The sequence below is a fragment of the Xenopus laevis genome, chromosome 4L (assembly GCF_017654675.1).
Source record: "Xenopus laevis strain J_2021 chromosome 4L, Xenopus_laevis_v10.1, whole genome shotgun sequence".
Classification (NCBI taxonomy): domain Eukaryota; kingdom Metazoa; phylum Chordata; class Amphibia; order Anura; family Pipidae; genus Xenopus; species Xenopus laevis.
This window is the reverse complement of record NC_054377.1, coordinates 8,236,330-8,261,253: the sequence shown is the minus strand read 5'-3', so window position 1 is coordinate 8,261,253 and position 24,924 is coordinate 8,236,330. Positions and strand designations below refer to the sequence as shown.

General features: G+C 45.0%; 1 protein-coding gene across 1 annotated transcript in view; it reads left to right on the top strand.

The window, feature by feature from the left end:
• lrp4.L (LDL receptor related protein 4 L homeolog) overlaps positions 1-23,296 on the top strand; it is a 46,176-nt gene extending 22,880 nt beyond the window's left edge. The window contains exons 2-38 of the mRNA XM_018257330.2: positions 824-970; positions 1,136-1,252; positions 2,029-2,142; positions 3,418-3,534; positions 4,368-4,496; positions 4,850-4,969; positions 5,125-5,250; positions 5,946-6,071; positions 6,167-6,301; positions 6,541-6,666; positions 7,774-8,004; positions 8,118-8,274; positions 8,454-8,671; positions 8,814-8,990; positions 9,523-9,645; positions 10,077-10,285; positions 10,762-10,843; positions 11,395-11,500; positions 12,238-12,439; positions 12,545-12,734; positions 13,667-13,798; positions 14,049-14,189; positions 15,227-15,313; positions 15,513-15,684; positions 15,853-16,015; positions 16,135-16,360; positions 16,478-16,781; positions 16,923-17,141; positions 17,402-17,536; positions 17,656-17,764; positions 18,027-18,171; positions 18,424-18,537; positions 19,428-19,548; positions 19,664-19,728; positions 19,980-20,067; positions 20,180-20,318; positions 22,214-23,296. Of these exons, the coding sequence (XP_018112819.1) occupies positions 824-970; positions 1,136-1,252; positions 2,029-2,142; positions 3,418-3,534; positions 4,368-4,496; positions 4,850-4,969; positions 5,125-5,250; positions 5,946-6,071; positions 6,167-6,301; positions 6,541-6,666; positions 7,774-8,004; positions 8,118-8,274; positions 8,454-8,671; positions 8,814-8,990; positions 9,523-9,645; positions 10,077-10,285; positions 10,762-10,843; positions 11,395-11,500; positions 12,238-12,439; positions 12,545-12,734; positions 13,667-13,798; positions 14,049-14,189; positions 15,227-15,313; positions 15,513-15,684; positions 15,853-16,015; positions 16,135-16,360; positions 16,478-16,781; positions 16,923-17,141; positions 17,402-17,536; positions 17,656-17,764; positions 18,027-18,171; positions 18,424-18,537; positions 19,428-19,548; positions 19,664-19,728; positions 19,980-20,067; positions 20,180-20,318; positions 22,214-22,546 (5,645 nt within the window). The 3' untranslated portion in view covers positions 22,547-23,296. The remainder of the gene's footprint in view (positions 1-823; positions 971-1,135; positions 1,253-2,028; positions 2,143-3,417; positions 3,535-4,367; positions 4,497-4,849; positions 4,970-5,124; positions 5,251-5,945; positions 6,072-6,166; positions 6,302-6,540; positions 6,667-7,773; positions 8,005-8,117; positions 8,275-8,453; positions 8,672-8,813; positions 8,991-9,522; positions 9,646-10,076; positions 10,286-10,761; positions 10,844-11,394; positions 11,501-12,237; positions 12,440-12,544; positions 12,735-13,666; positions 13,799-14,048; positions 14,190-15,226; positions 15,314-15,512; positions 15,685-15,852; positions 16,016-16,134; positions 16,361-16,477; positions 16,782-16,922; positions 17,142-17,401; positions 17,537-17,655; positions 17,765-18,026; positions 18,172-18,423; positions 18,538-19,427; positions 19,549-19,663; positions 19,729-19,979; positions 20,068-20,179; positions 20,319-22,213) is intronic.
• The last annotated feature ends 1,628 nt before the right edge of the window (positions 23,297-24,924 follow it).

Genomic DNA, 24,924 nt, shown 5'->3' with positions numbered 1-24,924 from the left:
GTGATGCCCAGCAATACCCAGTAATGCATAGTGATGCCCAGTGATGCCAGTAATGCCCAGTTATGCAGAGTGATGGCCAGTAATACCCAGTAATGCACAGCGATGCCCAGTAATACCCAGTAATGCATAGTGAAACCCAGCAATGCACAGTGATGCCCAGCAATGCACAGTAATGCTCAGTAATGCATAGTGAAACCCAGTAATGCACAGTAATGCATAGTGATGCCCAGCTATGCACAGTAATGCATAGTGATGCACAGTGATACCCAGTAATGCATAGTGATGCCCAGTAATGCCCAGCAATACCTAGTAAATGATAGTAATGCACAGTAATACCTAGTAATGTACACCGACTGAAATCTGAGCAACCAAAACATCTGCTAGGTGTAACCTTGAGAGCTAGTTGGGCTTGAAATCTCTCAAACTCAACCCATATGCCTTGCTCTTTAAATCCCATCTTATCTCTTCTGTATCTCATTATTCCTACACTTAAAGATGCACAGAGAGGCTCACTGACTAGTGAATTAGGGGTGGGGGTGCCGGAGACAAAAACAAAAAAGAAAGAAGAAAGGGACACGGGTCATGGGTTAAGTGGCAGGGCCAATTAAACGAGGCTCTTTGACTTTGAAGGCTGACGCTTATTAAAAGGGGAATATATAGGAAATCCTGTTCTGATTAGCAAACGTTTTGTCTTCCCTTTATGTTCCCTACATGTTTTTAGTTTATGTAATTTATCTGCATATTTTGATTTATTTACTCCAAGGGCACAGAAAGCACAAAGAGTATATATAAAGTTCTTAATGTCCCCTTCTTGCTCTTACAGGGGTCTCCAGCTCACCAGAATGCTCCTGCGGCCGCAATCACTTCACATGTGCCGTCAGCGCGTTCGGGGAGTGTACGTGTATTCCTGCGCAGTGGCAGTGCGATGGGGATAATGACTGTGGCGACCACAGCGATGAAGATGGCTGCAGTAAGTCATGGGACTTGAATCAGAGTATTGCTTGTGGGCAAGCCTTCAGCTGTCGGGGGATGCTGGGATATGTAGTACAACATCTCTGGAGGGGAAATGTTTCTTATGTCTGTAATATGTGAAGCCCCTGTGCCATTGCATGTATAAACCTGACTCTCCCCGCAGTGCTGCCCACCTGCTCCCCAATGGATTTTCACTGCGACAATGGAAAGTGTATCCGCCGCTCCTGGGTGTGTGACGGCGACAATGACTGCGAGGACGATTCCGACGAACAGGACTGCCGTAAGTTTCTGAACAACTTGGGAATGAATACAGGTATGGGATCTGTTATCCAGAATGCCCAGGACCTCGGATAACGGATCTTTCCGTAATTTGGAAACCTTAAGTCTACTAGAAAATCATGTAAACATTAAATAAACCCAATAGGCTTCCAATAAGGATTAATTATATCTTAGTTGGGATCAAGTACAAGCTACTGTTTTATTATTACAGAGAAAAAGGAATCCATTTTTAAAAAATTTGATTATTTGGATAAAATGGAGTCTATGGGAGACGGCCATCCCATAATTCGGAGCTTTTTGGATATCGGGTTTCCAGATAACGGATCCCATACCTGTAGTAGCAAAACCTCAAAACCAGACAGGAGTTGGAAATCCTTAGTATTTTTGCACACAACGAGAAACTGAAACGATTTTCTGTTAGGAAAGAAACCACTTCCTGACTCTTCCGAGTCACTGTTTGAGTACGAGAAGTTAGTAAAACAAATATTAGAGAAACGAGTAATAGAGAAAGAGTACCCAGAGAGCACAACACATCTTATGGTATCATCATGTAATTATTGCGGGAATATCCAGCAATGACCTGATGATACCATAAGATGTGTTGTGCTCTCCGGGTACTCTTTCTCTATAGTTGGAATGATAGGCAACACACAAGGGAGTTGCAGGCTTCTAGTGAAATACTGTGGGCCCTCAGAGACACTCATTATGGGCCCTCAGGTGTTCGGGGCACTATTATACAATGTAGAAACCTGCGACCTCCCTGTTCTCTTCCTGCAGCACCCCGGGAATGTGAGGAGGACGAGTTCTCGTGCCAGAATGGATACTGTATCCGAAGCCTGTGGCACTGCGATGGGGACAATGACTGCGGAGATAATAGCGACGAGCAGTGCGGTAAAAACGACTTCCTTCTCAATTGAGATCACATGAAATTTAATCCATTGGCTGCGGTAAAACTATGATATTGTCACTGGCAAACAAATTATTTATGAAGCTTTGATCCCCAGTGGGACATCCCCATCTCAAAGTACAAAATCCTCTTGGAATATGAGTTGTATCATTCATTGGTGGCCCTGATACAGACAGAACCCTGTGCAGGACAGGGTGCAAAAAATGGAGACAGGGTTGAACTGGGATGTTGGGGGGCTGACTTCAAGGGCCCAGCATCATCTGTATATTTTGGAGCGGGAAGGGTCCGAGTTGGGAGCGGGAAGGGTCCGAGTTGGGAGCGGGAAGGGTCCGAGTTGGGAGCGGGAAGGGTCGGAGATGGGAGCGGGAAGGGTCCGAGCTGGGAGCGGGAAGGGCCCGAGCTGGGAGAGGCAAGGGCCCGAGCTGGGAGAGGCAAGGGCCCGAGCTGGGAGAGGCAAGGGCCCGAGCTGGGAGAGGCAAGGGCCCGAGCTGGGAGAGGCAAGGGCCCGAGCTGGGAGAGGCAAGGGCCCGAGCTGGGAGAGGCAAGGGCCCGAGCTGGGAGAGGCAAGGGCCCGAGCTGGGAGAGGCAAGGGCCCGAGCTGGGAGAGGCAAGGGCCCGAGCTGGGAGAGGCAAGGGCCCGAGCTGGGAGCGGGAAGGGTCCGAGCTGGGAGAGGCAAGGGGTCCGAGCTGGGAGAGGGAAAGGGACGAGTTGGCAAGTCTGATAGTCTGATACTGGAGCGCAGTACTAAATATTGTCTGCTCTGATAAGTCAGTACTTTTTTCTTTAAAAGAAAGGGCAAAGTGAAAGGGGGAAAATGTTTAGCAGTCCCAGTGGGGCATTGTCTGAAGAATCATTAATATGTGTGTAGAAAAAATATTTAATTCACAAAGTCTAGAGGGCCGGAAAAAGATTTTGCTGTGGGACCCAGTAATTTAGTTCTGCCACTGTCGGGAACTAAAAAAGCAGTCCGTGTAAATCAAGTGTAATTGAGAATATTGTCTCTGACAGTGGGGAAACTTCCAACCACTCGACTGGAAATAAACAATGGCTGCATGAAATGAGCAATGCCAAATTAAGGCTCTTAACGAGCTGGGATTTTGCTCCCTTCCTAAAATGTAAGTCACGTTAATTCCCACTATTGATGGGATGTTCTACAAGTGAGCAGGAGAAAAATGCTTATTCTAGCTTAGCCTTTCCTTTAGTTTAATTGCATTTTCCCAGGTGACAGCTGGTTCTAATTGCCACATTTTATCTGTAGATATGAGGAAGTGTTCAGAGAAGGAGTTCGGCTGTGCAGACGGGAGCTGTATCGCTGAGCACTGGTTCTGTGACGGAGACACTGACTGTAAGGATGGATCTGACGAGGAGTCGTGCCGTGAGTATTTTTTGAACTTAGGTTCTGGCCCTTCAGAAGTAATTGTTAACATCTGTCACCTCCCATCTGATCCCCAATTGGAAGCAGCAGTGCTGCCCTGCTTTATGGCAGCTGAGATTCTAGCTATCTGTATAACAGAGCATTCTGTCCCAGTGGCTGCACAGATCCTTTCTGATCCCCATTGTAAGCAGCAGTCCTGTCCTGCTTTATGGCAGCTAAATTCTAGCTATCTGTATAACAGAGCATTCTGTCCCAGTGGCTGCACAGATCCTTTCTGATCCCCATTGTAAGCAGCAGTCCTGTCCTGCTTTATGGCAGCTGAGATTCTAGCTATCTGTATAACAGAACATTCTGTCCCAGTGACTGCACAGATCCTATCTGATCCCCATTGTAAGCAGCAGTCCTGTCCTGCTTTATGGCAGCTGAGATTCTAGTTATCTGTATAACAGAACATTCTGTCCCAGTGGCTGCACAGATCCTATCTGATCCCCATTGTGAGCAGCAGTCCAGTCCTGCTTTTTAGCAGCTGAGATTCTAGCTATCTGTATAACAGAGAATTCTGTCCTAGTGGCTGCACAGATCATATCTGATCCCCATTGGAAGCAGCAGTCCTGTCCTGCTTTATGGCAGCTGAGATTCTAGCTATCTGTATAACAGAACATTCTGTCTTAGTGACTGCACAGATCCTATCTGATCCCCATTGTAAGCAGCAGTGCTGCCCTGCTTTATGGCAGCTAAGATTCTAGCTATCTGTATAACCGTGTCCCAGAGGCAGCACCTATTGTCCAACTCAGTAGGACCATCTCATGCATTTCTTGCCCTTTCTCATACAGCCTCCGATGTCCCTGCCCCGAGCTGTAGTGTGGAGGAATTTCAATGCGCTTACGGCCGCTGCATCCTGGATATTTATCACTGCGATGGTGATGACGACTGCGGTGACTGGTCTGATGAGTCGGACTGCTGTAAGTAATTATAATTTTTGCATTGGGTGTACTTACCTATTATTTTCATCTTTGTTGGCCATAAGTGCTTCCTCTAGTGGCTTAAGTTTTCTCAACCATCTTTACTCTGCCATTAGAACCAAGGAAAGGTGTTCCTCCCTTTAATTTATCACTGTCAGAAGCCAACCCTGCCTGACCAGTGGAAGGAGAGCAGCCCATGAATAGGAAGTACAGAGAATGAGAGTTCTGTAACAGTTTGGATCCACTTACCCAGGGAGAGATGCAGGGCAGGGTAGACAGAGGAGAAATGTGCAACTGGGAAGGTGCCCTAGGGCAGGATTGTTGCTTTATATACTATTTTCCAATTCTTTCAGCCTCCCACCAACCCTGCAGGTCTGGAGAATTCATGTGCAACAGCGGCTTATGTATTAACTCTGGGTGGCGCTGCGATGGTGACTCCGACTGTGACGACCAATCAGATGAGAAGAACTGCAGTAAGCCATTAGCATTCAGGTCTTATAGAGTGGGATTTGGGGGTGATCAGCTATTGGTGGTCACGGTGGTGGTGGGATTCTTTTTGATGCCTATGGGATCAGCCGTAGAGTTTGTGTTCCATATGGGAAGTCAATGTGTATTTGCTTTATTCCAGCAACTTCCATCTGTACGACCGACCAGTTCCGCTGCAGTTCAGGTCGCTGTGTCCGACTTTCATGGCGCTGCGATGGGGAGGACGACTGCTCAGATAACAGTGATGAGAGAGGCTGCGAGAAAACTGGTAAGGGGGATAGAGATACAGAAGGGACGTACCTGGGGAGCATGTAAAAGATGGGGTGGATGGAGAAGGACAATGAGAGACCAAAGAGGAGTGAAGGAAGCAGGTATTAAAAAGGCTAGCTGATAATATAGGGTGGGATGAAGTAGAGGTCAGCTGTTTCCACAGGGGGCAACAGAGAAAAGGCAGGTTATCCTAGGAAGGGCACAAACAAGAGGCCAGCTAGTGGGTTCAACACAGAGGTAGACTGTGAGACCAGCAAAGGTGAGACCATGCAAGACCAGCTAATCCTTAAATGGGAATGACTAAGAAGTCAACTGAAGGACATGAACAAGGGCCCTGCTGCTTTAAGGAGATGCAAGACCAGCAATGTTCAGAGAGTGCGATGGTCAGCTGCTCCTCAAAACAGCATGACCTAGAGGCCAGCTGATCCTCAAAAAGTCCTAAACCTGAGGCCACCCTCTTGTGAAGGAAATCGGCTGCTCCTCAAGAAGGGTGTGAAAGAGAGTCCTGCTGATTTTCAGAATGGGCATACGGATACAGTGTTTTTATGGGTGATGCAGAGTATTATTTTGGGGTTTTATATGAGAAAAACACTGAGCCTTTTAGTAGGACAAGGGAATAAAATAACCTTCTCCTTGTATGTTCTGGCCAGACTTATCCACATTGCTTTTTTTTTTTTATTTTTTACCTGGAAGGCTCTCCTCAGTGTGCGCAGGACCAGTTTCTGTGCAGTAATGGACGCTGCATTGGGCAACGGAAACTTTGCAATGGAGTGAATGACTGCGGGGACAGCAGCGACGAGAGCCCCCATCAAAACTGCCGTAAGTTCTTCCCAACCACCATTCCTACAGTGTATCCAGCACCCATTAAATAGATCACGTCCTTCTAATATTCAACTTTCGCCCTCCATCCTCAGGGCCGCGCACCGGAGAGGAAAACTGCAACCACCAAAATGGAGGCTGCGAACAGAAGTGCCAGACGGTGCGGGGACTGGTGCAGTGCACGTGCCAAACGGGATACAGGCTGAGGGACGATGGGAGATCATGCCAGGGTGAGCCTAAATACAGGATTTAAATTTAAATCGATTTTGGCAAATACTAATGAGTAAGCTCTTTGTTTTGTGACTCCAAACAAAGGAGCCAGGATTTTTGTCATGTTGCAAATAAAGTTATTCTTAGTGTGGATGTTACTCTTTATGGTGGCGTTACAATTAGCTCATTCTTTGGGTGCAGGGTTGGATATTGAGGGGTTCCTTTATCAATCATCACTAACATAACTTGACGCTTTCAGACGTGGACGAGTGCGCTGAGGAAGGCTACTGTAGTCAAGGCTGCGTCAACTCCCAGGGCGGATTCCAGTGTTGGTGCGAAGTCGGATACCAACTACGACCAGACAAACGAAGCTGCAAGGCCCTTGGTAAGATTATCCAAGGATGTCCAACTGTTTCATCTTCTACTTGCTACTAGATCATGGTCTTCCTCGTGGTTAGGCCAACCCAAGTGACTTTGTGGCCCAGGGGAGTCTGTATAAAGCAGTTAAATGCAGGTTTTCTTCTGGATAAATCAATCCAACTATATGTATTCTTTAATGCAGTAATTTCCAGGCGTATTTGGTTCAAGCCCTCCTCTGAAGTCCAACATTTGGCCAGGACCTCTTAGCTCTCAACAAGGTTAAAGACATATGAAAACATTGCTGAAACAGACTTTCAGCCATCAATTCAAGAATATCTAGGACATCAAATTTGTGTTCACCCCAAATCTTCCAGGAAAGCAATTTTCTCTCCTAGCCAATGCTCTGTGCCCCCCAGGGTTGTCCAGCCCCACAATTTGGGAACCACTGCTTTCAAGGAACTAATCGGTTTATCTTCACGTTACTTTAGATGAAAACTTACTAAAATTAAAAGGGTGGTTCACCTTTAAGTTAACCTTTAATATGTGTTAGAATGGCCAATTCTAAGCAACTTTTCAGATTGTCTTCTTTTTTCTTTTTTTATAGTTTTAGCATTATTTGCCTTCTTCTTTTTACTCGTTCCAGCTTTCAAATAGGGATCACCTACCCCATCTAAAAACAAATGCTCTGTAAGGATATAAATGTACAATAGTTATTGCTATTTTTTTATTACTCCTCTTTCTATTCAGTCCCTCTCCTATTCATATTCCAGTCTCTTATTCAAATTGCCTCAAACCTAAGTATGCTAGCCAAGCACAGGCAAAGTCAGCAACTTATCGTTGCATGTATGGATTGAAATTTGGCTGAAAATCTTGTTTAGTGAGGATATTGATGCAGTGCATTCCTGACAAGTTTCCATAGGCCCCCATTCAATGGTAGGCCTAGGGGCCAAATGATTAAATCATCCCAATTTGGTCCACCATGTTGGATTATCTAATTTAGTGGATCTTTCCACAAATGCCCATTTTAAGACTGCATAACCAAAAGACCACTTGTTGACCACAATTGTTCCTCCAGCTCTTATTTTTTTGCCTCCTTTGACCATTTTGGTGTTCCCTCTTCTCTCTCCTTTAGGACCAGAGCCGGTTTTACTTTTTGCCAATCGAATTGACATCCGACAGGTCCTTCCTCACCGCTCGGAATACACTCTTCTCCTCAATAACCTGGAAAATGCCATTGCCTTGGACTTCCACCATGAGCACGAGCTGGTCTTCTGGTCTGATGTCACTCTAGACCGTATCATGAGGGCCAATCTCAATGGCAGTAATGTGGAAGAGGTGGTGTCTACTGGTCTTGAAAGTCCAGGTGTGTAGGAGATGGGAATGGCAGTGATTACATATTGTTATATGCTCTACTATAAACTGGCACAGAGAATAGGGAACCTGCTTTGACCTTGTCCTTCTCTGTTCTTGAATCAGGGGGTCTTGCAATTGACTGGATCAATGACAAACTGTTCTGGACAGACTCTGGAACATCTCGAATTGAAGTGTCCAATCTGGATGGCTCTCATCGCAGGGTCCTCCTGTGGAACAACCTGGAGAAACCCAGAGCTATTGCTCTACACCCCATGGAGGGGTATGTAAATGGCAGCTCTCTGGCAATGTTCCTTTGTGTGCACTAACATTTTGTATAAGAACTCATAATTGAGATAATTCTTTCCCATACCTCTGTGCACATAAAGGGTCATTTACCACTGGTATAGGCTCAACGAAACAGCAGGTATTTAGTTAAAATCTGATTCTATTTTTGTTTAGCACCATCTACTGGACAGACTGGGGTAACGTACCACGCATTGAATTTGCCAGCATGGATGGGTCCAACCGGCGCGTTATTGCCGACACGCACCTTTTCTGGCCCAACGGCTTGACCATTGACTATGCTGGTCACCGCATCTACTGGGTGGATGCAAAGCACCATGTTATCGAGCGTTCTGACTTGGATGGATCCAACCGCAAAGCCGTCATTAGCCAAGGTGCGAGAGTATGCAATTAACTAGATGAATAATTGATGTTCCCTGTTTAGCTAAAACTTGACCGCAGATCTATAAGATCTCACAGATCGTTCCTATGCTCATTTTGTTGAAAGTTATAGTATTTCTTTCCTTCCCCTTTCAGGCCTCCCGCACCCGTTTGCTATCACAGTATTTGAGGACAGTCTCTATTGGACTGACTGGCATACGAAAAGCATCAACAGTGCCAACAAATTTACAGGAAAGAACCAGGAGGTGATACGCAGCAAACTGCACTTCCCTATGGATATCCACACCCTGCACCCACAGCGGCAGCCCGCAGGTAAGGGACTGAATGTGCCATTTTGTAGGCATTGTGACTTCAGACCTCCCTCTGCCTATGTGAATCCAACTTTTCATCATGTTTAAACATTTGATTTTCTTCCTGCTCCTGGGCTGCTCTCTTTCCAGTGATCAAGCAAGGGCTCAAGGGGAAGTATTGACATAGGTTATTCCATTGTAGGGATCTTTATGAGCTAGGGAAGTGGTTTAAATTTCTCTTCTTCTAGTATCATTCACCTTCTTAACCCGTAGAGATCAGTGCAATGGAATAACGGCCTGGCCATCTTCTCTTTGCCATGGTTCTTCTTAACCATGGGAAGATAACAGCCCAGGTTTAATAAGTACAGAAATTCAGTTCTCTAGTACCCAGTGGGGGAGACTTGATCCAGTTATTCACTGGGGAGGTTCCTAGTGTGGCTTAGGCTAAGGATTCCAATGCATTTCCCTCTAAACCGACTCTCCATGTTCTACTTTGGTGGTGGTGAATAATGTCTACATGTTGTAAAACCATTATGTCCCTTTTTCTTGCCCAGGAGCAAACCGATGTGGTATAGATAATGGGGGCTGCTCCCACCTCTGCCTGCCCAGTGGTAAAACCTTCACTTGCACCTGTCCAACTGGATTCCGAAAGACTGGCCTTCAGACTTGTGCTAAGAGTAAGTACCGGGTCTAAATCTGGTGGACGTATTTGGATGATATTGAGATAATCTAGGATGATATATTAATATTGCAGTTGGATGTTTTATAATCATGATTCCTGTCAAATCTATGCTCCATTCACAATACATTAACAGCTGGCTCCCCCTAGTGGCTGCACCTAACTGTCTGAGCTACGCACCCCCTACTGCTGAGCTAGACCACAGAGGGATGCAGGGGCATGAACCCTTCTCTAGCCATATGCTGCATGCTAGATTTAATCCTCCACTCTTTATACTAAATAAACATGTTAGAGTTATTCTGCTTGCCACCCACCCCACTGCTCCCAGTGCTAGTTATAAAGCCCCCTTCCCCATTGCTCCCCTACTTTTGCTCTGCCTGTGCCATTTTGAAGCAAAAGGAATTAAGACGACCTTTGACCTTCGATCAGGTCTTGACAAGTTCCTGCTTTTTGCTCGAAGGACGGACATCCGGAGGATCAGCTTTGACACGGAGGACCTGTCCGATGATGTCATCCCATTGTCCGACGTGCGTAGCGCAGTGGCGCTGGACTGGGACGCTACTGAAGACCTCATGTACTGGACTGACATCACTACAGACTCCATTAACCGCGCTAAGTGGGATGGGAGTGAACAGGAGGTATGATCCTTGCCAAAAAGTAAGGCTGTGCCTTATAGTCTAAGATAGTGGTACATCTTTTACGTTCCATTTGGTGTACTTGGGAGTCACCAGCAAGTGACAGGAGCCACACCTATCGTCTCACGGTCATCCATGTTTGAATCACTTATATGAAGACACAATTATTTAAGAGGAAACCTGCCTTAGATTTATAAATTAGGGATAAAAATGGGCACCAAAATGTTACTTTTCATATTACTTCTCAGGATCTCAAGGAAGGAGTAGACATCCCCAGAGGCAGAAGTTATGTGAAATCTGCAGTAGATTTTCTGCTTCAGTATATGGACCTTACTTGCTAGGTCACTAAGGAATATTTTTGGACTATTGCGATAGATCTTGTAAATACAAGGGAAAGCATTTTAGGTCTCTAGGTAATATATAGCTAGTTGAAATGGAAAGAGATGTTTATTTCAATTGCTTTTTATTCTGCATTTCAGGTCATCATAGACACCAGTTTGGAAAGCCCTGCCGGCCTGGCCATAGACTGGGTTACCCATAAACTGTATTGGACGGATGCAGGTACTGGAACCTAGATGTTGTGCTGTTCTGAGTTGCCCTACTACCAAGTTGACAGCCTGAAATTTAAATAGTTTTTCAATTTCCTTTTTTGGAATAGTGGGAGGTAGAAGGACCTTTGGGACCTCCTCCAGAACTCCAAACCTAACATACAGATAAGGAAAAGGGGCTATGGCCTCTATGTAACATTGAACATTCTCACCCACTGACTGCCTAGATAGCTCTTCTCACCAACTTACTGGCTATCTATTTATTGACAAAGGTCTTTTTTCTCTGATGGCTTCTGGGAAGGAAATATCAACTGGCTGCTGGGTCAGCTGAGCCTGATGGTGGAGGAGGTCACTCCATTCTGCTACTGCTTGGTCTGGGAGGGGGGGGGGAATTATTGCGGCAATGGCTCCCAAAGATCCATCACATAGCAGATTCTACAGCTCTCCTCCACATGCCCCTGAAAGTCTCCTAGTGACATGGGCCCAGATTCTCTTTTGTTCTTGGGATCCATTAAGTGCTCCAGGATATCGGCCTGAATTTCTTTATTTCCATTTTTTTTCCAGGCACAGACCGGATAGAGGTGTCAAACACAGATGGGTCCTTGAGAAGTGTTTTAATCTGGGAGAACCTGGACAGACCAAGAGACATTGTGGTGGACCCTATAGGAGGGTGAGGGAGAATGTATTAACTGAATGTTAACAGATATTTAACATAGTCACTCCCTAAAACTAGCTCGCCACACTCAATCCCATTTTAATCTCCAGCTGTTGCAGAACTAAAATTCACAGAATTCCCATTACCTCCAATAATGTATAACCTTTTATGCTTATGACATATCTTTATTACCAACAAACTCGTGTATCTATTTCCACCAAGGACGTGTTTTCAGTCACACCAATGATATATCTATAGTCTCACCAATGATGGAGCTCCATTCCTTCCAATGATATACCTTTATTCCACATATGGGGCATCTCCATAATTATCTCCATTATTATGCATTTGTATTCCCAGCAATAATATTTCTTCAATCCCAACAATAATGCCCACTGCTTCTCTTATCTGTGACCCATTTTACTGTGCTCATGTGAATACTGGAACTCTACTGGATCCATGGTCCTGTCATAATGATCTCCAAGTTGTGAGCTTCCCCACCCAGGGGCACCCAATGAATGTCATGGATAGGAGAGACTATCCTGTAGGCCAGTCATGTTGAGGTTTAGAGGTGAATGGTTACTGCTTGGACTTCCCTGGAAATATAGCAAGGTCATCATAACAGCTGTGTTTTTCCATGATATGAGCTAAGGAGGGCTCAGCCAAATTTGGGGTGTCAACCGTGGGTCTAAGTCAAACAATCAGGGGAAGGTGATAAACGTCCCCATCGTCTTTCTCTTGTACCTGTACAGGTTCATGTACTGGACAGACTGGGGGGCCAATCCAAAGATAGAACGTGCAGGAATGGATGCCACTAATCGCCTGGTCATCATTTCCTCCAACTTGACCTGGCCCAATGGGCTGGCAATTGACTATGAATCTGAAAGATTATACTGGGCTGATGCCGGCATGAAAACCATAGAGTCAGCGAAACTGAATGGAGCAGATCGAATGGTGAGGCTGCAGTCTTTTAATGAACATAGAACTGATAGAGCAGAAGAATTTGCATGTTGAAGGCAGTACAATTGTGATTTATCTTGTGATATGTTGGCTTATTAGGTATTGATAGGAACTGATCTCCCACATCCCTTTGGGCTCACTCTATACGGAGACCAGATTTACTGGACTGACTGGCAGTCAAAAAGCATCGAGGCCGCTGATCGCAAGACCGGACTTGGACGCAGAATTGTGCAAGCGAATCTAGAGAATCTGATGGACATTCATGTGTTCCACCGTCACCGAACCCAGGGTATGGCACAGATTTATTCTTCTCCGTCAATCAGGGTACTGGTTATGTGATAACTGTCTCAGACCATAATTGCTCTCTGTCTATATTTGCTCTATAACTAGGGGCACTCGCCCTATAACTAGGGATGCACCGAATCCTGGATTCGGTTCGGGATTCGGCCAGGATTCGGCCTTTTTAAGCAGGATTCGGATTCGGCCGAATCCTTCTGCCTGGCCGAACCGAATCCGAATCCTAATTTGCATATGTAAATTAGGGGTGGGGATGGAAATCACGTGACTTTTTGTCACAAAACAAGGAAGTAAAAAATGTTTTCCCCTTCCCACCCCTAATTTGCATATGCAAATTAGGGTTCGGATTCGGTTCGGTATTCGGCCGAACCTTTTGCAAAGGATTCGGGGGTTCGGCCGAATCCAAAAAAGTGGATTCGGTGCATCCCTACCTATAACTACCCTTTATCTGATCCTAAGCTAAGACTACAACCTCGCCCAAATCATATTACAGGTATAGGATCCCTTATCCGGAAACCCGATATCCAAAAAGCTCCGAATTACGGAATGGCTGTCTCCCATAGACTCCATTTTATCCAAATAATCCTAATTTTTAAAAATGATTTCCTTTTTCTCTGTAGTAATAAAACAGTAACTTGTACTTGATCCCAACTAAGTTATAATTAATCCTTATTGGAAGCAAAAACAACCTATTGGGTTTATTTAATGTTAAAATGAATTCCTAGTAGACTTAAGGTATGAAGACCCAAATTACGGAAAGATCCATTATCCGGAAAACCCCAGGTCCCGAGCATTCTGGATAACAGGTCCCATACCTGTACTACCTTCCAGCTCTGTTACAGGATTTCCTTGCAATTATTGTTTTGTATCCATGCCTGCTCTTTGATATATTTATATATATATTTTTTTTCTTTTTATTCCAAGTTCACTCTGCCTGTTTCATTGATAACGGAGGTTGCAGCCATATCTGCCTTCTAGCTCCAAACCCCAAAGGGCACAGCTGTGCCTGTCCCACAGGGGTCAATCTGCTGAGCGACGGCAGGACATGCTCATCCGGTGAGTTCTCTGTACATATGTGCGTATTGTGCAGTCACATGGTTAACCCTTTCCCAACGTCATTGCTGAATTATACAAAGACCACCCCGGTGATTCTTTTGCACCTTGTCCCATGTTGCAACCCTTGATATGACTGGCCCATGGTCATTAGCAAAATCCATTTAATGACAGCTGACCAATCATTTGCCACATTTTACTTCACTTTGTAGTAGTTCAGTCCTTGCTTCTCTTACACACCCTTCTATCGTAGGAATGGATCGATTCCTTATCTTTGCTCGAAGGACAGACATCCGCTCCGTCTCCTTGGATATCCCTTATTTTGCCGATGTTGTGGTTCCCATCAATGCAACAATGAAAAACACCATTGCTGTGGGAGTGGATCCTGTGCAGGGTAAGCTGTTGGGATGGACAAGGGGGGTTTCACTGTGGTAGCAATGGGCAACATTCAGCTCTATTGACCTACCACTTCCCAATTGGTGGGATTCTGGGAAATCGCTGTAGGTTGATCGCCCCTGCTGTTCTGGGTTAACTCTGAGCAAAAGCAATCGTAATTATTATTATTAGCCATGTATTCAAGTTATAGGGTTAAGACTATTGCAGTTACATTTAGAAAAGTCTGGAAGCCATTGAGTTTAAAGGGATACTGTCATGGGGAAAAAATATTTTTCAAAATGAATCAGTTAATAGTGCTGCTCCAGCAGAATTCTGCACTGAAATCCATTTCTCAAAAGAGCAAACAGATTTTTTTATATTCAATTTTGAAATCTGACATGGGGCTAGACATATTGTCAATTTTCCAGCTGCCCCAAGTCATGTGACTTGTGCTCTGATAAACTTCAATCACTCTTTACTGCTGTACTGCAAGTTGGAGTGATATCACCCCCCTGCCTCCCCCCCCCCAGCAGCCAAACACAAGAACAATGGGAAGGTAACCAGATAACAGCTCCCTAACACAAGATAACAATTGTCTGGTAGATCTAAGAACAGCACTCAATAGTAAAAACCCATGTCCCACTGAGATACATTAGTTACATTGAGAAGGAAAAACAGCAGCCTGCCAGAAAGCATTTCTCTCCTAAAGTGCAGGCACAAGTCACATGACCAGGGGCAGCTGGGAAATCGACAAAATGTCTAGCCCCATGTCAGATTTCAAAATTGAATATAAAAAAATCTGTTTGCTCTTTTGAGAAATGAATTTCAGTGCAGAATTCTGCTGGAGCAGCACTATTAACTGATTCATTTTGAAAAAAATATGTTTTCTGATGACAGGATCCCTTTAAATAGTCACAGTTTGACCATTTCTTTTCCTCAGTTTTTATTCTCCTGAAGGTTCTCCTTAAAGATGACTTTGAAGGAAGGCAATTTGCAGGTTCCTTAAACCAATGGACCTCCAAATGAGATCTAATCTTTCCTTTTTTTTTTTTATAGGTCGGATATACTGGGCAGATAGCACCCTCAGGAAAATTAGCCGAGCAGCTCTGGATGGATCCAGTCATCAGGATATTCTAACTACTGGTAAGTGAATGTACTTACTCATATACAGTCTCATATACAAGTTTGTAACTATTGCAGCATATTGTAAAATATGATGATATTAGAAGTCAACGCAGGAGTTCCAGTGACCTTGGTAACTTCTAAAATCCTTATATTTTACAACTGGAGGTACATTATTTCCCATATATTTGCCTCAATGTTCGGTTTATCTTGCAAACAGGCTTGGTGACCACAGATGGTCTGGCAGTGGATGCGATTGGACGAAAGCTGTACTGGACAGACACTGGGACCAATCGGATAGAAGTAGCAAATTTTGACGGTACCATGCGGAAGGTGCTAGTGTGGCAAAATCTGGGCAGCCCTCGAGCTATTGCTCTTTACCATGAGATGGGGTATGTTAATCCACCAACCATATTTTCAATAGCGGTGGCCTTCTTTGTAGTTATTGCTTATTGTTTTCTATTGGAAAATGCATTTATGCAGTTAATGCACCCCAGTGCCTGTCAAGCAATAGATGCCATAGTAGGTTGTATTTGACCGACGTTTACCCCTTTCTTCAGATACATGTATTGGTCTGACTGGGGTGAAAATGCCAAGCTTGAGAGAGCAGGAATGGATGGTTCTGAACGAGTGGTTCTCATAAGCCTCAACTTGGGCTGGCCGAATGGACTGGCAGTGGACAAGGCTGGATCACAGCTGCTTTGGGCTGATGCACATACAGAGGTATAAATTGGCACAATACTGTCTGACTTTGTGAAATTGGGCATTTATCTGATTAACTTTGTTATAGTGTGGCTGGAATATGACTATTTTTATTTTGACCTTTCTGCCTTCATTCCCAGAGGATAGAAGCCTCTGACCTAATGGGACGGAACAGGCGTATCTTGGTGTCTCCAGTGCAGCACCCGTACGGCCTGACTCTGCTGGATGCTCATATCTACTGGACAGACTGGCAGACACGTAGCATCCAAAGAGCAGATAAAGACACGGGTGGGAACATCATAGTGGTCAGGGACAATTTGCCTGGACTCATGGACATCCAGGCTGTGGACAGAACTCACGCTTTAGGTTACTATTCTGTTTTTGTAATTTTTTTTTTCGATTGAGTCTGCCTTAACCCCATTTGGTGTATAAGTCAGTACCATACTTATTATTGGATAATTTTCTTCTCCACACCCCTAATAGGCTACAACAAGTGTGGAGATAACAATGGAGGCTGTTCTCACCTGTGCCTGCCAAACTCCACCAGTTATTCCTGTGCCTGCCCAACTGGTATCCAGCTCAAAGACGATGGAAAGACGTGCAACCCCTCTCCAGATACCTACCTGCTCTTCTCCAGCCGTGGATTCATTCGTAGGATCTCATTGGACACAGAAGACCATACAGATGTCTACGTGCCCATCCCTGAGTTACACAATGTCATATCTCTTGATTATGATAGCGTCGACGGAAAAATCTACTACACTGATGTCTTCCTAGATGTGATCAGGTGATGACTAAGGATTGTATGGACATGTAACTGTTATTCAGAGGATAAATAGTATTAATGTAGAAATGCTTATACTGAAAATCATGTTTAAACACTTGCCCATTGTGTTGCCCTGCATTTGACCAACTTTTTTCCCTGAAGGAGGTCGGATCTATCTGGCACTGGTATGGAAACAGTCATTGGTGAGGGACTGAAGACCACAGATGGGCTGGCTGTGGATTGGGTTGCCAGGAATCTGTACTGGACAGACACTGGTCGGAACACCATTGAGGTATCGCGACTGGATGGGCGTCATCGAAAAGTGTTGGTCAATAATAGCCTTGATGAGCCTCGTGCCATTGCAGTGTTTCCAAGGAAGGGGTAAGTGGCATTGGCATTCATCCATCTAGCCAATGTCTAGGAAATAGACGATAATCGTATCTTATGAAAACACTACTAAGGCTTCTAGCACTTTCAGTCTAGTGTAAGGCTCCATTGTTCTCCTCTGCTAAGATTCAGCCATAATATAATAGCGAACAGAGCACTGATTATGGTGCTAAAACATTTTTTATGGGTTATTGCCATGTTTGAGCTGTTTTTTTTTTTTTGAGGAAATTGGGTCTCATCCTAATTTTTTGCAGTTTCATCTTCTGGACGGACTGGGGACAAGTGGCCAAGATTGAGAGGGCTCATCTGGATGGCTCTGACCGGAAAACGATCATTAATACAGATCTTGGGTGGCCCAATGGATTAACACTTGATTATGACAGTCGCAGGTCAGTACTAGTAGCCTTATGATATTCATCGTTGGGTGCTGAGATTCCGTTCATACCTCTGTGCAACTCTTTTACAACTACATTGCAAATGTACAAGTTTATTATTTGTTTCTTGGCAGGATTTATTGGGTGGATGCCCACCTGGATCGTATTGAAAATGCTGATCTAAATGGGAAGATGCGCCATGTTCTTATTAGTCAAGTCTCCCATCCATTTGCCCTTACTCAGGTGAGCATTTTATAGTAGCTTAAAGGGTGATGGGTGAACCCTACACCCATGAGCATTAATAATTAACCATGATCTCTGGGGGGCAGTGTAAAGCAGACCATTAAAAGGTGCTCATGCCTCCATGCCTGATCTTCCAGTTGGGTTCCAGCCTAAGTCCCTTTGGCCATAGGAAAGAGAAAAACCAGAGTCTACTGGAAAGTTAATGGAGTGGGATTAATGTAAACTAACCCAAAGATATAAATGTAATAGTTCTATCTGGCAGGAGGGACGCTGGATCTACTGGACAGACTGGCAGACAAAGTCCATCCAGCGAGTAGATAAATTCTCTGGGAGGAACAAGGAGACCGTTTTGGGCAATGTGGAAGGACTGATGGACATTATTGTGGTGTCTCCTCACAGACAATCAGGTACAGATCACATTATATACTTTGTTGGGTCAGTTACGCTTTACCCCTCTTTCCCGTCCCATTACTTGGATATCCTTTATTGTTTTATCTTATCGTTTTATCAATTCTCTATTACATCCCTGTTTGGTGTGGGCAAGTCTATGGATAAGGTTTCTTCAGCAGCAATCATGGCTGAACTGCACATTTAAATGCTATATTTTTTAGTTCAAATGAAATGACCAGTGTCTTCCTGATTCTTTTGTGCCACTTTAGGTACTAATCCTTGTGGCATCAATAATGGTGGTTGCTCGCACCTCTGCTTTGCTCGCTCCATTGATTATGTGTGTGCCTGCCCTGATGAGCCAGATTCAGAACCATGCTTCCTCCGTAAGTAGCACCCCAGTCTGACCACATCCTCAATTATCACTCCCCAATCTGATCACTCTTTTGTTTTTGCTCTCTTTCTTTTGAGAACCCAGCTTTCTCAGTGAGTAATCCCCAAACTGCCCATTTATACTCTTTAGAGCCTTTCTTCCTTAGGGAAGTGTTCAGTCTGACTACTCTTCCTCCTTAGATCCCTGCCTCTTTAGTGAATAGTCTACAGTCTGACTACTCTTACTTTTGAGAACCCTACCGCCTAAGTGAGAAGTCCCCCAGTCTGACCACTCTTCTTTTTGAGAACCCTGCCTTCTTAGTGAATTGTCCCAGGTATAACCACTCTTTCTTTTGAGAGCTCTACTTCCTAAGGGAATAGTCCCAGTCTGGCCTCTCTTTCTATTGAGAACCCTGCCTCCTTAGTGAGTAGTCCCCCATCTGATCTCTTTCTATTGAGAAGCCTGCCCCCTAAGTGAGTACTCCCCCGTCTGACCTCTCGTTCTATTGAGAACCCTGCCTCCTAATGGAAAAGTCCCTAGTGTGACCACTCATTTTTTTGAGAACCCTGCCTCCTTAGTGAGTTCTCCCTTGTTTGACCACTCTTTCTTTTGAGAAACTTCCCTCCTTAGGGAGTAGTCCCCAGTCTGACCTCTCTTTCTATTGAGAACCATGCCTCCTTAGTGAGTTGTACCCAGTCTGACCACTCTTTCTTTTGAGAGCTCTACTTCCTAAGGGAATAGTCCCAGTCTTACCACTCTTCTGTTTAAGACCACTCTACCCCCCCGCATACTCACCTACTGTTCTTTGTGAGAGTCTTACTTCATTGCTAGACACCAAACCTTTTACAGATAAAGGAGTGTTTGTTGCACTCACTTCATGGTTTTTTCATTCTTTCTCTGCAGTTCCTGGTTATCAACCGTCTGCCCCTCACCCAACCAATAGCAGTGAGAAAAGCTCAGGTCCATTTATTTCCAACACTGAGAGTGATCGAGAGGACGGCACACTTGGAGCAACACCAAGAAGGTATATAGGTCACAGCTATCGGCACATTTGTATTTATTCAAGAGGTATCAATCAGCTCTATGGCCTAGTTACCATTTCTCCTCAGCCCTTATACCAGTGTTGTGTTTCCTTGCAGTTGCTCAGATGAGATGGGCTCTCCGGTACTCTGCGCATCCAATGGACCTGTGCCAGCACATGCAGGTTAGCGCAAAATTTGCATTAAGGTGGAAATCGGCATTGAGTTTGCTGGTAGTAGGTGGAATGAAATTCAGGCTAAGTGCAGGGTCTTCTTTGGGTGGGGTGCATGTAAATGTAGGGCATGGTGGATAGGGTACATCTTGACTATTAGGATCTGCTGAGACGTTGGGAACAGAAATAGGGTTTGCTGGGTGTAGCATCTGTTTCTGTGCCTGAGTAGTGCTTAATTATCCCCCCCCTTGTTGCCCTTTTAGGAGACAGACTGAGGGTACCGTATATCATTGCTGGATCTCTATCACTGCTCTGTCTGTTACTGTTACTCTGTGCTCTGCTCATCTACAGGTCAGTCATTAGAAATATTGACTCTATCAATGTTTCTGTCCCACCTCTATGTGTTCCTGTTGAGCAATTCCTCCCCTTTATACTGTAAAATTATAATGTTTTTCTGTTGTAGGCACCGGCGTGCAAAGCTGTCAGACCAAGGGCTGGGCACCCTCACGTACAGCAACCCCTCGTATCGCACATCCACGCAAGAGGTGAAAATCGAGGCTGTACAAAAAATGAATTCAAGTCTGCATCGACATCGCAAAGAGGTAACTAGAACTGCCTGTCCCATTATAGCACTCTGTTCTCCTTTGTCCTATGGGGAGGACATTCCACTATGTCTTGGTTGGGACATTGTTGATGAGATAAATCCTGCTCCATGTCACCCTAATTAACCTTCTAAATGAGTATCTAGGAGATGAAGAAGGTCACCTTACCTGGCCTCTATGCTGGGCCCCAGGCCACTGCTCTAAGCCCCCTTGAGGGCTTGTTGAACTCTGGGAATTATTGCCATAGGGATTTATCTATGAGAAGGCTGAACTAAGTCTAAATGTTCCATCCCCTTTAGGGAATGCATTTCAGGCTTTCTCCTTTCATTCTGTCAGCATCGCTGCTTCCACATTTACTGAAGAAGCTTATTTAGTGCACAATGATCATATTTAAGGCTTAGTCCTCATGTTCTCATAACTGTTTCTAAAAGTTTTCAATTCTGAACAAAACTTGATTCCCATGTGCCTCCTGTTCTCAACACCTTATGGCCAACATCTTCCCGCTGCAGCTCCCCTTTTATTCAATCACGTCAAAGGACTCCCTACTTCTCCAAATGATTATCTATCAATAGGCTCAATGAGCTTCTACCAATGGTTCTTTCACTCCCTGGATCTGCAGTGGAGATACATCGGTGGGTCCGTGCTATTATCTCAGATGGTATTTTTGTCCTAATCTCTCTGTATTCCACTGCCTTTACCCTACAGCATTCTACTCCTTCCGAAAGCCTCTCCCCTTTCCTCTTCTGAATCCTCATTTTAGCCACAGGTACTGGCGGTTGCTGCTTGAGGTTGGCACGTGTGTGTCTCTTTCCTACTGACCCCAGACGGAGTCTCCTCTAGTCTTTTCTAACTGTTGGTTGCTGTAAGCATGCACTCCCACATTAACAATATAGGGTTTGTTTTAATCACGTCTTTCTCTCTGTGTCTCCATTGTTTGGCTCTTCCCCCCCCCCCCCCCGTTGCGATTTGTTTTTTATACACTTAAAAGTTTGTGTAAAGTTCTCTTTTTGTAGGGTAATTACTAAAATAGCTGCCATTTTTAGCCATTTCTTACTCCTGGATGGTTCTCTTTCCCTTTCTCTTGTTCCCCAGAGAGGAAATAGGGCATGGTCTTGACTGAGAAGCTGATAAGATCTTTTTATTGTGTGATCACCAATGGCAAATGGATGTCATCTCTTGCTTCTTCACCCTGATTTTCACTGCTTCCTCTAACCCAGTGCTGTCCAACTCTTTCCATGTTGTAGACCAATTAGTTGACACAGTACACATTCAAGGGCCTGATTATACCACAATGGCATAGATCAGTGATCCCCAACCAGTAGCTCGTGAGCAACATGTTGCTCCCCAAGCCCTTGAATGTTGCTCCCAGTGGCCTCAAAGCAGGAGCTTATTTTTGGATTCCAGGCTTGGAGGCAAGTTTTGGTTGTATAAAAACCAGATGTACTGCCAAACAGAGCCTCTTGTAGGCTGCCAGTCCACACTGGACTACCAAATAGCCAATCACAGCCCTTATTTGGCACCACCCAGTAACATTTTTCATGCTTGTGTTGCTCCCCATCTCTCTTTACATCTGAATGTTGCTCATGGGTGAAAAAGGTTGGGGACCCCTAGCATAGATGGTATTCTCTGGAGCCCGTAAGCATGACAATTTTGAAGCGCATCAATTTTTATGCATGTGCCAGATTTTTTTGTTTGCGGCATATTTTTCGCCACTAATCCATGCCTGCCGAATATATTCCCCCATCAATAGTAAACCTATGTGGTCTTAACCCATAGTGAACATCACCGTTATGAAACCCTGGTCATCTCTTAATGACCAGAGCAAAACCCATCTTTGTTCTGTATTAAAGGCAATGTAAATCGACACCCTGCTTACACTCTTTCTTTTCTCTCAGGCTGTTCCAGACAGTGGATTTACCAAAGAGAAGATACGAATTCTGGAGGGCTTTGGTTTACTGTCTGGGGAGGAATGTGAATGGGATCACCTCAAGCAGGTGAAGCCATCTCGAACCAGCATCCTCCGGGACCACGTATGCATTAAGACGGACACAGTGTCTCTACAGGCCAGCACAGCCTCTCTTGACTTGACCGAGACACAGCAGCTATTGCAGGAGGAACAATCGGAGAGTAGCAGCGTCATGCTTCCACCAAGCCCTGAGCGGCGGGTCTCCCTGCCGGACACTGGTTGGAGAGGTAAACACTTGCCCTCCACCGAGAGTGATGTGTGAGGCTGCCAAGAACACGAGAAGCGGGTTAAAGATACAGACTCTGCAGCCCTCCTACTCAATAGGAGACTCCATAATTGTGGTCCTCATTTTGGCTTCCATAAACGTTGGGAAACTGTACAGTGGTAGGACGTGTGGGAGATGACAGGTTCTATCTTATGGCCTCATGTCTTCTCTGTTGGGTAGGCTTGTGATATGGAGAACCCTATGAAGAAGACTTTTGGGTTGATAGGCCACAAAACATCCTGAGATGTTCTTCAAGGAAGATTTTGCACACTTTAGTTCTGAAATATGTCATCAATAAACCATCATGCTGTTCCTTCTACTATATGCCAGCTGAACTCTAACACTGATGGCACTGCTCTACTGGCACTCTACCTGCTTCTCGCACAACCAGTGGAACAACCTAAACCCATCTCCACAAATGGACCATTTCAAGAGAACCCTGTTACGTGCAAGTAAACGCCAACTAACCGTCAGCTCCACCACCCTGCAACATAACTGCTGGTCTGCGGGCCAGGCTCCGCGCAAGAACAATAAAAACACTGATTCTCCAGGTTTAAAAACAAAAAGATATGTCTAATTTTTATACTATGTCGGGACAAGAAAACTCTCTGCCGTGGGTTGTTTATTTTATAATGTTTTTTTTTAACAATGATGTCGATGTTTTTTTTTCTATTTTATTTAACCTGTAAACTGGGTATTTTAGATTTGTTGTGATAACTTAATATAAAAAATAGGGTTTTTTTTGTACTCAGTCTCTTAAAATTATTGAAATGTGATAAATGTAGAATTGGAATCTGCACAGATGCTTCTAATGAATGTGACGGTGTACGGACCATAGGCACTGTATATTTTTTGGGGTACACCTAGTGCTAAATTTTGGGGTTTAAAAAAAAAATGTAATTTATCCTCGGATTCACCACCCCAAAAATAGGTAAACACATGGGAGCGGCATCAGGAGAGTCAAAAAAGGCCCCTGGGAGCACCATACCTATATTTTTGTTGGATTTGGGCAGTGTAAGCTTTAGATTTTAGGGTTCTGATTTGGAATTCAGCTGAGCTAAAATGACAACATTGCACAACATTGTTATTAACAAGGGATGCTCTGGCTCCTAATCATTTGCCTCAACCCCTGCTCCTCCTTCACTACGTCCCCACCATTCACTGGTGCCCCGTATGCATACCCCAAATAAGTGCAATAACTGCCTCTTTGTTAGCACCATGTAGGCTAGCAATCTGTAGCAGCCCCCCATTGGCTGTGCAGTTTGAGTTTTGTGTGTTCGAGTCCAATTAAATGAGGACACAGCGTATGAGAAGGATAATTTCTTATATTTTATATATACTGTGTTATCCTGGATACAGCCCCAGCTGAAATGGTCACAACTAGAAGTAAGGCACAGTGGGTGCATCTTATCTATGATGGGTCCTTGGGTAAAACAGATTTTGGAGGACCCAAACTAGAAGCAGTGGTATAACTGGATGTGAGCAGACCCCGCAGCTGTAGCGATGCCTGCATCCAAAAGGGGGGCAAGGTAATGCCCTATTAGCCACTTCACATGGCAATCTACATTCTGCATGGGCTCTAATCCCTGTGCTGGACCCTCTGTTTCCCATGATTCTTGTTCTGCCCCAACCACTATGATCTGTGATGCCCACTCTAGCCTCCTTGTTGCACAACATTTTTTCTGCACCCCCCTTTTAATATCCAACACTGGTGTGGGGGTCCCACACATTAGGGCATTTTCATCTCTAGCATATGGGCCGTCAGCCTTGAGCAGCATCTGACTGGGCCGATAGGAGAAAACCTGGTGGGCTCTGACTGCATCACCCCCTCACCTGCTGCTGGATTGTGGAGGCCACAGGCAGTGCTGCAACTCGGAAGTACAAGTTGGGGAGGAGGGAGCGGTGCTGCTTGTGGAGGGTCAGGGGCCTCCATGGTCAGGGTGGAGGGTCCACGAGGTGGTAGGTGGGCCTCGAACCCGTCACCCTTGTTGCCAGATTGCGAAGGCCACAGGCAGCAGCAAGGATGTTAGTGCTGCAACTCGGAGGGGTGAGTTGTGTGGCTTTGGGAAGGTCGGGGGCCTCCATGGTTGGGTTGGAGGGTCCATAAGGTGGTAGGTGGGCCCCAAACACCCCGGTCAAACCCTGGGCTTGAGATTTCAACTGGCTGCTAGCACTTCATTACATCAGAAACCGAGCAGAAGTCAGAATGAAAGATATTCGAACAACAAATTTCATTTTGCTTGCAGGAGTCCGTTACCCTGACAATCGGACAGAACTTTCAGTTGCAGCCAGAATATGGGTCAACAGGCCCAGGCTTATAGCAAGGCCGACAAACAAAGGTCCCGCCCCAGAGTGTTGGGTGGCTGTGTGTCTCG